This window comes from Camelina sativa, chromosome 13 (assembly GCF_000633955.1).
Source record: "Camelina sativa cultivar DH55 chromosome 13, Cs, whole genome shotgun sequence".
NCBI lineage: Eukaryota > Viridiplantae > Streptophyta > Magnoliopsida > Brassicales > Brassicaceae > Camelina > Camelina sativa.
The window spans coordinates 22,198,915-22,208,838 of NC_025697.1; the positions used below are offsets into that span (position 1 = coordinate 22,198,915).

A 9,924-nucleotide genomic window follows, 5' to 3' on the forward strand; every position below is an offset into this window, starting at 1 on the left:
CTCCACCACGAACCCTAACCTGATATTTTACATTCACTAAACCCCATCAATTTTAGTCATAATTACTACTAGGTCATAACTAATGAATAACTATGTGTTTGTATGTATTTTTGATCAATTTAATGTTCCTTTTATTTTTCTAGTTTTGTTCACGTGAAATTTATTTGTAAAATGTTAAGACTAAACTTTTATAATCTTATTATTATCATCCTCTGACATATATTTTGTCTCATAATCGAACATGGATCATATTTCAACTCTATGTTTTTGTTTTCTTCTTATTTCTTATTTTATATAGAGTATCACAGTTTTTACTATTGCTAAGAAAAACAAAGCAGCATGCACGAGACAAAGACCTTCAGCCGAACAAAACTGTCCCCTTCTCACTTTTTTATTATAATAGACCACTAGAAAACAACTCTTACACCAAAATTTCTACCAAAAAAATATAAAACTATTGCTATCTAGGCACATGCACATTCGAGAATTCTACCATGACTGTTTCAAAATTAAGTAATGATAATTCCATCGTATATAAAACAATAGTAAAACTATTTTAAATAAATAAATAAAGTAATGTGATTTTGGAGTTTTACGTACCGTAAGAGGCCAAGGCAAGTTTGCATGAGTCCGGCGAAGAAAGTGGCGGTGAAAGCTAAGTGAAGGTAAAGATTTGGATTCTGCACCGCGTTTACCTCTTTCCCTAACATCGCTCCCGTCAACAGCGAGGCAACCGCCACTGTTCCCACCGCTAAATCTCTTGAACTTCCCATTATCGCGTATACCAACGGCGGCACCAAACTTGAGTCTACATTTTTTTTTCCATATACACATTATTATTATTATTGTAACTATAGTATATATGAAACCGAATCAAAATTTCTGTCGTTAAAAGACAAATACGTTTTTTTCTGTAGAACTGTATTGGTAAACTAAGTTAATGTTTTCTAGAATTAATTTCAAAAATTAAACATCCCACGCATTTTGAATGAAAAAAAAAAAAAAAAAATCGGGAAAGTTTAACGTTTTGGAGTTTTAAAAGAAGTAATGTAAACTAGATTTTCCTGTAATAGAGTTAATATATAGAGGCAGACGAAATGAGAGCTTACAAAGACCAAGGATTGGAGGGAGATTAGCTAGCTGAGCATAGCTAATCCCTTGAGGAATAGCAAGACTAGCAATTGTGATCCCTGAGATAACGTCTGATTTCAAATACCCCAAATTGTAACCACGAGCCCATTCCAAGATTGGGAACACGTGTCGCAACCCTAACTCGATCTTTTTCGACGTTTTCGGTTCGTTTCTGATTTTACGAAACGGATCGTCGGCGAAAAGGATCTCATTGAGAGTGTTCTTTAGTGATTTCAAGAAAGGTTGTGGTGGAGGTGTTTCTACTTTGTGATATTGTGATGCCTTTTTGCTGCACATCTTCTTGTTTAATTTAGAGTGCAACTTATAAAAATAACTTTTACAATTTGCTTTTGTTTTAAAGAATGAGAATGATCAAAAGCTAAATCTCATTAGGATTTGGAAGTGATGAGGAAGGGAGAATAAAGATGGGGTTTTTTTTATAGCAAGGGAATATAGTTTATACACAGATGATTCATTTCATTGGGACCCACAAAAATTATTGGTTTTCATTTTGTTAATATCTAGAAAACAAAACCATATGGTAACTTTATTTTGAAAATGGTGAATAAGAAACTATTGCATGTATTAAAAAAAAAATGCTTGTAATTTCATTGGTTTTGTTATTTTGATCGAGCAAGTACGGACCATCGTTATGTATTGGTGGCATATACATTTCGCCGTAATATATCATCATACATTGTGTGTGGCAACAAATTCCACAAATATTTCACCGTCACGTATCATCATATTTGCATTGCGCTGCAAGGGACTTTTTGGAGTTTTTATTGTTGTTGTCGTTCTTGTTCACATAATTATGTATTGGTTATACATACGTTTCACCGTAATGTACCATCATATTTACATTGTGGCCACAAACTCAACAAATCGAACTAACATTTTAATTCATTAGTTTTGTTATCTTGATCGTAAAAATATGGACCATTATCTGTATGTTCTTTTTCCTTTTAGTTTTGGCCTATAAGCCCTTTTTCATTTTAGACTTCATCATAGTAAATAATATGGGTCGAACCCACGCTAGAGATCACTTTGCCACCCATCATGCTCTCGGCTTATTGATTACACAAACATTTGACCGTAATGTATCATGGTTACTTTTGCTTGCGACCACAAATTCTACGAAATCCACTAAAATTTCGACAAAGGAAGCATCTAAAGAGACACTTATGCGAAAACTAAACAATCAAGAGACATGAATTATTATAATGAAACAGCAACGTGAGCTGTTACAACTTATTACAAGACTTCCCAATTTGGATCGATCACTCTCGTTACCATTATTGTTTTGTCGATTTGCATTTGGAGCATTTCACAATTATAAACATTCGATTTCTTCAACACACACCTCGAGGCTTCCCATGTTTTGCCTTCTTTTTTTTTTTTTTTTTTAATCAAAAATAGTTTTAGTTATCAAAATTAACAAAGTAGTCTAAATTTAAACCCCAAGTTTTAACCTAAATCCTAACTTAACTCTACAAATTAAACCATAAATTTTAAACCTCAACCCTCTAATTGACTTAATTCTTACTTATTTTATAACCCTAAATAATCTAAACATAATAGTCCATTATTCCCTTATATTTAAGTAACAAAGTCGGCCTATCTCTAATTTAAATATATTTTTAAATAAAAAGTTCAATTATCCCATTTTTTTTCTTATGAGAAAAACCAAGGCTTACACTTGTTCTTGCCTCGTGACTAAAACATACTTTCGCATTTTCGCTATAATCATGTATCCACAGTATTTGTGTTCCCACTATAATCAATCAAATCACATGAACATGTGAACTGTAACAACGAAAACATACAAATTTATTATCGTATTATAAACATTTTTTAGAGACAACGAAGCTAAATACCACATCCTCATAATTATCATCTCTGTAAGACTCTAAATACAGTAAGAAGAGACAAGAAGAGGTTGATGATGTCTAGGTAGAGTGAAACCGCTGCCCAAATGTACTCATCATATGTGTATCGTTTGATCAGATTGTCAGTATCATAGACTATGTATCCGCAGAATATTATCGATGCCAAACAACCGTAGATCATCACCGATATCCGCCCTAATGGGAACACGATCTGCACAACAATACAGATCAAAATATGAAAACCTGGTTATACAATCCAAAGCTATACTCTCATCTATTGCTCTGTGAAATCAAGTTTCAAGCTTCCAAGTCTAAAAAGAATGCTACAAAAACTACCATATCCAATAGGCTAATTAAATTTCTTATTTCATTAGAATCACAAATCATAGATAAAATCACTCATTCTACGGAATGCATATAGAATATAGTGATACATCAAGTTTTTAACTTCTAGCCAAAAGAATGCTACCAAAAGTACGACATTTCAATAGGTTTAAAGCTCTTATTCTCTGTAATGCCTAGAGTGAGAATCAAGTTTCTAACTTCTTAGTGTAAAAAAATGCTACGAAGAATACCACATAGCACAAGTTAAAAGCAAAGCTTCTCATTCTCTGCAATGCCTATAGTGAAATCAAGTATCTAACTTCCATTAAATGGGCTTAAAACTCAGAATTCTAATCCTCTGATAATGTCTAATGTGAAATCAAGTTTCTAACTTCTCAGCCTAAAAACAAATCCTACTAAATTCCTGAGGATAAGCTCTTGTTCTCTCTATTGCATGTTGTGAATTTGGCATAAACGGTGTTACTTGTATAATGGCGAAGACAATAAGCACGATGAGAGCGCCGAACAAGAATGGTCCGAGGAAATTAAAGTCATATCCTTTCCTAGCTGCCCAAAAGGTGTATAAGGTGAGAGAAAGCACCACAACCGTTGTCAAGATCGCTGACTCAAGAATCACTTTCCCTGTGTCCAACACAGAGTTAAGTCATAAACATACACACACAATGGAAACCACAAAAGCATCAAGAGATGTCAAAACCAGAATCAATCAAGAATCAAAATCTCAATCCATCAAATCTATTACCAAAGTGGTTTGATGAAGTCTTACCATTGGTGAAAGCACAAGTCAATCCAACTACAAAAGCCAGAGCCAAAGTGAAAACCCCCAATAGCAAGTAATTCACCGGATGCTTCTGGTGGTAATAGTACAACGGACACAACACTGTAAAACCAGAGGGAGAAGCACAAATTAGATAACAATCAAACAAAATTCGAAAAAAATTGAAACTTTGATTCCTAAAATTAGCTGTGTGATGAAGTTTTTGTACCTATGAAGGGAGTGATGATGAGGACTATGTAGAGAGCTAATCCAAGGCCGGTGGTTGCAAAGAACAGAGCGATTGGACGGACGGTGACCACAGTAGCTGCGACGGCGACGGTGGCGAGAAGCTGAAAGGCGATGATAGAGTAAACCTTGCGTATAAAACCCCACCGGAGATCAGGGTTCTCAAGCATCGTTGGGTATAAAGCCCTTGAGCTGCCGCCTGCTTCCACGTCATCTTTCCGGTACGGTACGTTCCACTGATACATCACGATTCCGAGTCAATTAGGTAAATTCGAACCCTTTTGATAACTGTATCACGATCAAGAGATACGGAAGTTGAATCGGTAAACTTTGCTTGCGAGTCTCTGCTGTGATATATATGAGCAAAACGAGAAAAAAAAGCGAGAAAGTTTGGATTTTTTTTGCCTGAGAAAAAGCGGTTGTGTGGGTAGAGGAAGAAGAAGAAAGTTCATGAAGGCTCTTAGGGCTAAGGTGGAGATGACACGTGACCACCGGAGAGATTACGCATTTACCATGACAAGGATGGTTCTGTTTTTCTTCTTTTTGATGTCCAAAGCGAAAGTGTTTAATGTTCTTGTCAAACTTTTAATAAGTGTGTCATTAAACGACTAAATTTTCTGTTTTGACTTTCTTAGTTTGCATTTCACAATAGTTTTTGTATGTATACATACATACATACATACTCTCTGTTTCAATTTATCTGAAGTTAAAAGTTTTGGCACATAGATTAATAATTCATTATTTTGTATTTTTACTAATTTAAAACATTATACTTTTATATAACTAAAAAAAATTCCACCAATATAAAAATAAAAATACCATTTATAAATAAATAAATTAAAAGTTGAAAACATCAAATAAAATGAAACAAAAAAATTTTACATCGAAAAGAAGTTGAAATACAGGGAATACATTTTATTATTTTAACTCATTTAATAAAAAATAACTTATGTTGTTTTTTAAAAAGATTTTCAGATTAGATAAACTAATCATAGGATTAGACTTTTTATTAAATGTAGTTAAGACATAAAAAAGGCTGTCCAAACTCCAAACATATGCTCGATCATTATACATTAGCTTAAGAATGTACAAATAATAATAATTATACAATTCACCACCATCTCTTAAGAGTGGCCGAAGAAATCGATAGTGGTGGTTACTGTTTGTGTGGAGATCTTCAATAAAAAAAAAAAAACGAGAGAGGATGAGAAAAAACAATTGAAAAGAAGAGAAAACTTTCCCTTTTACCAATGAAACAAAACAGAGAGCTCAGAGAATTTACATACAAAAGTGTCAATTTGGAAAACATTTCCCACTCTCTCCATCTCTCTCTCTCTCACTTCGATTCACTTTTGTTCAAACTTGAACTTGTCCCCAGTTATCTCTCTGTCTCTAGGGTTCTTCCCTTCAAATTGCAGAGAAGCTCTCGCAATAACACTTGTGGTGTCTAAGGCATCCCCTAGATTTGTACACTATCTCACTCTCTTCACATCTCGTTTGTTAAACAGATTTGTATTTTTTGATGGCATCCTAGATTTGTTAGATTCCCTTTGATTTTTTTTCTGGGTTTTGCTTAATTTTCATTGAAGTACTAGATTATGCTACCACTGCTAGTTGTAGATTATTAGGGTTTTCTTGGGAAAGCGCTGATTTTGGTGATTTTATTCTCTTAATTTCTTTAATGGGTATCAGTTCTATGGCGATTTCGAATGAGCTTTGTGGTTCTCATTCAAATATTTAGGATTTGTTCTTCTATCTGACTGCACATAAGTAAGTGGTTTCATAGAGAAATGCTTTAGCTTTAGGTGTTTGGAAGATCTCATAAATACAAAAAGTTGAGATTTTTGTTGTTGTTTTATAGGGTTCCCATTAAGTAACCCATCTTTACTTAGGTTTCTGGGCTGGGTAGTGCAGTGTGAAATTGACAAGAAAAAAATAGCGTGTTGATTACCCTCTGTGGCTATCCTGGAGATCTGGGATTTGTTTCATCTGTTATGTCAGATGAGGACTTTTTACCCATCTGATTCTTGTAAAGAGTCACAGCTCGATTCCTTGAATCCACAGTCATGGCTTCAAGTTGAGAGAGGGAAACTATCTTCCTCTGCTTCTTCATCTACGTACGTTTTTTATTCTTTTCTCTTTTCTGCTTGTTCTAATTTGTTATATTGAGCTTGAGACGCTTTGGATATAGACTAAATCTTTGTTCTTTTTGTAGTCCACTGTGCAGAGAATCATTTATCAAAGTTCCTGAGCCGCAGATACTGCCGCATTATAAACCTCTCAACTACGTAGAAGTTCTAGCTCAGATTCACGAAGAGCTCGAGACTTGCCCGTTGCAGGAGAGATCGGTTCTGTATTTATTGCAGTATCAAGTGTTTAGAGGTCTTGGAGAGACCAAACTTAGACGGAGAAGTCTTCAATCAGCTTGGCAAGAAGCTACAACAGTCCATGAGAAAGTTGTGTTTGGGTCTTGGTTGAGGTATGAGAAACAAGGAGAAGAGGTTATCACCGATTTGCTTTCCTCTTGTGGTAAATATTCTGAAGAGTTTCTGCCGCTGGATATTGCATCCTATTTCCCACCTATTACTGCTTCTTCTTCCCCTGAGACAGCGTCTGTGAAGACGAACCGCAGTGTATCTAAAAATGTTGTGTTTAAGATTGGAGAAGAGAAAATACCTTGCCTAAGGCGAAAAATTGCGAGTCTTTCGGCTCCATTTAACGCAATGCTTTATGGTAGCTTCACGGAATCACTTCTTGATGAGATAGATATGTCAGAAAATCATGTATCCTCATCAGCTATGCGGGTTGTTAGAGATTTCAGCGTTGTTGGTGTATTACTCGGAGTTACCAAGAACCTTCTTTTGGAAGTCTTAGTATTCGCAAACAAGTTTTGCTGCGAGCAACTCAGAGATGCATGCGATAGAGAATTGGCATCTCTGATTTCTTCTATTGAATGTGCCATTGAGCTTATGGACTTTGCACTTGAAGAGAACTCCCCAATCCTTGCTGCATCGTGTCTGCAAGTTTTTCTTTATGAGATGCCAAATAGTTTGACCGATGAGCGTGTTGTCGAGGTTTTGACTCGGGTTAATAGATCTCAAGTCTCAACCATGGCAGGAAAAGCTTCATTCTCCTTATACTCTTTTTTAAGTGAAGTCTCGATGTGTATAGATCCTCGGTCTGACAGAACATTGGGTTTCTTGGAGAAATTAGTTGACTTTGCAGAAAATGACCGACAGCAAGTATTGGGGTTTCATCGGTTAGGGTGTACGAGGTTGTTGAGGAAAGAATACCGTGAGGCTGAAGAAGCTTTTGAAACCGCTTTTAATTTAGGCCATGTGTATTCAGCTACTGGTTTAGCAAGACTAGGATCCATCCAAGGGCATCGGCTTTGGGCTTACGAGAAGCTAAGCTCTGTTATCTCCTCTGTTTCACCACCTCTTGGGTGGATGTATCAAGAAAGGTCTTTCTACTGTGAGGGTGATAAGAAATTGGAAGATCTTGACAAGGCAACCGAATTAGACCCGACTTTGACATATCCTTACATGTATAGAGCTGTGACTCTAATGTCGAATCAAAATGCAAAGGCTGCACTTGAAGAAATCAATCGGATCCTGGGATTTAAACTTGCATTAGAATGTTTGGAAATCCGGTTTTGTCTTTATCTTGGTATGGATGACTATGAAGCAGCTCTTCGAGATATTCAGGCTGCTCTTACCCTGTGTCCGGACTATCGAATGTTCGATGGGAAAGTAGCTGGGAGGCAGCTCAGGACGCTTGTGTATGAGCATGTCGAGAATTGGACAACAGCAGATTGTTGGATGCAGCTATATGAGAAATGGTCTAATGTTGATGACATAGGTTCTCTTTCCGTGATCTATCAGATGCTTGAATCCGATGCTTGCAAAGGTGTTCTTTACTTCAGACAATCTTTGCTTCTCCTAAGGTAAAATTGTTTTGAATTCTCTGTTTTGTCCTAATATGATCGTTAATCAAGCATCTCATTCTTATACGTTTGATTTAACAGGTTAAATTGTCCGGAAGCAGCCATGCGTAGTTTACAGTTAGCACGCGAGCATGCCTCGAGTGACCACGAGCGTCTGGTTTACGAAGGATGGATCTTGTATGATACGGGTCACTGCGAAGAAGGGCTTCAAAAGGCTAAGGAATCCATTAGAATAAAGAGATCATTCGAAGCTTATTTCCTCCAAGCTTATGCTTTAGCGGAATCTAGCCTCGATCTATCAAGTTCTTCGACTGTTGTTTCACNATACTCTTTTTTAAGTGAAGTCTCGATGTGTATAGATCCTCGGTCTGACAGAACATTGGGTTTCTTGGAGAAATTAGTTGACTTTGCAGAAAATGACCGACAGCAAGTATTGGGGTTTCATCGGTTAGGGTGTACGAGGTTGTTGAGGANGCTTGAAGATGCTCTTAAATGCCCCTCTGATAGGTTGCGCAAAGGTCAGGTACGGTCGTTCTCCATCACTAGATCTATTTTTTAATCAGGTTTATTGGGTTTGGTTACAGTAATTTTGGTTTTGGTTTAATCAGATTAAGTCTATGACAATGCCATTTGTTGTTTTGTTTTAGGCTCTAAACAATCTCGGGAGCGTCTATGTGGATTGTGAGAAGCTAGACTTAGCTGCGGATTGCTATATAAATGCACTCAAGGTGAGACACACGCGTGCACACCAAGGCCTAGCTCGCGTCCATTTCCTTAGAAACGACAAAGCTGCAGCTTACGAAGAAATGACTAGACTAATCGAAAAGGCTCAAAACAATGCATCTGCCTACGAGAAAAGATCCGAGTATTGTGATCGTGAACTTGCCAAATCTGATCTTGAAATGGTCACCCGGTTAGACCCTCTCCGGGTTTATCCTTATCGATATCGCGCAGCAGGTTTGTTCTTTTCTTATAACTCTTTTGCTCTTCTTCTTCTCAGAATACAATTGGCTTAACCTGAAACTCAATTTTTTCCTTCTCCTTTTGCGGATACTTATAGTGTTGATGGATAGTCGGAAGGAGAGAGAGGCAATAGCGGAGTTATCACGAGCTATCGCCTTTAAAGCGGATCTTCATCTTCTGCACTTACGAGCGGCTTTCCACGAGCACATTGGGGAAGTTGGAAGTGCGTTGCGGGACTGTCGTGCAGCGCTCTCGGTCGACCCTAACCATCAGGAGATGCTGGAACTCCATAGCCGTGTTAATAGCCATGAACCTTGAAACGCAACCATACACAAAAGAGCTTCGAGATGAGGAAAGTAAAGTGTGAAAATTTGTAAAACTAAAAAGAATCATAGTTGGAAAATCTTGTAATCTCTTGTCACTCTTTTATTCTTTTGTTGTTGTTTTCCTAAGATCGATTTTATATTCAACGTAAACTTCAAAATTCCTCTGGGCCTAAAATGTGAACTGAACTTTACCAAATCATTCAAAACCGTAGAAGCGACGATCCGTATATGTCAAAAAAAGAATAACCCAAGCTGATGACTAGTTTTATTTGTCCTCAAATGAGCTAATTTCTTCCTTTTTTTTTTTTTTTTTTTACTAAA

General features: G+C 36.6%; 3 protein-coding genes across 3 annotated transcripts in view; 1 reads left to right on the plus strand and 2 right to left on the minus strand.

Moving 5' to 3' along the window:
- LOC104737491 (sulfate transporter 3.2-like) overlaps positions 1-1,532 on the minus strand; it is a 7,908-nt gene extending 6,376 nt beyond the window's left edge. Inside the window, exons 1-2 of the mRNA XM_010457689.1 lie at positions 1,110-1,532; positions 601-808 (exon numbers count right to left, since the gene is read on the minus strand). Coding sequence (XP_010455991.1) covers positions 601-808; positions 1,110-1,428 — 527 coding nt within the window. The 5' untranslated portion in view covers positions 1,429-1,532. The remainder of the gene's footprint in view (positions 1-600; positions 809-1,109) is intronic.
- Positions 2,907-4,868, minus strand: LOC104737494 (BI1-like protein). The gene is made up of 4 exons (XM_010457694.2): positions 4,352-4,868; positions 4,132-4,245; positions 3,829-3,986; positions 2,907-3,231 (listed from the first exon to the last, which is right to left on the minus strand). Exons 1-4 carry the CDS (start codon positions 4,611-4,613, stop codon positions 3,025-3,027), a joined length of 741 nt encoding a protein of 246 aa, XP_010455996.1. The 5' UTR covers positions 4,614-4,868; the 3' UTR covers positions 2,907-3,024.
- On the plus strand, positions 6,370-9,763 carry LOC104737495 (ETO1-like protein 1). The gene is made up of 6 exons (XM_019235079.1): positions 6,370-6,485; positions 6,584-8,314; positions 8,396-8,638; positions 8,789-8,837; positions 8,962-9,271; positions 9,375-9,763. Exons 1-6 carry the CDS (start codon positions 6,370-6,372, stop codon positions 9,593-9,595), a joined length of 2,670 nt encoding a protein of 889 aa, XP_019090624.1. The 3' UTR covers positions 9,596-9,763.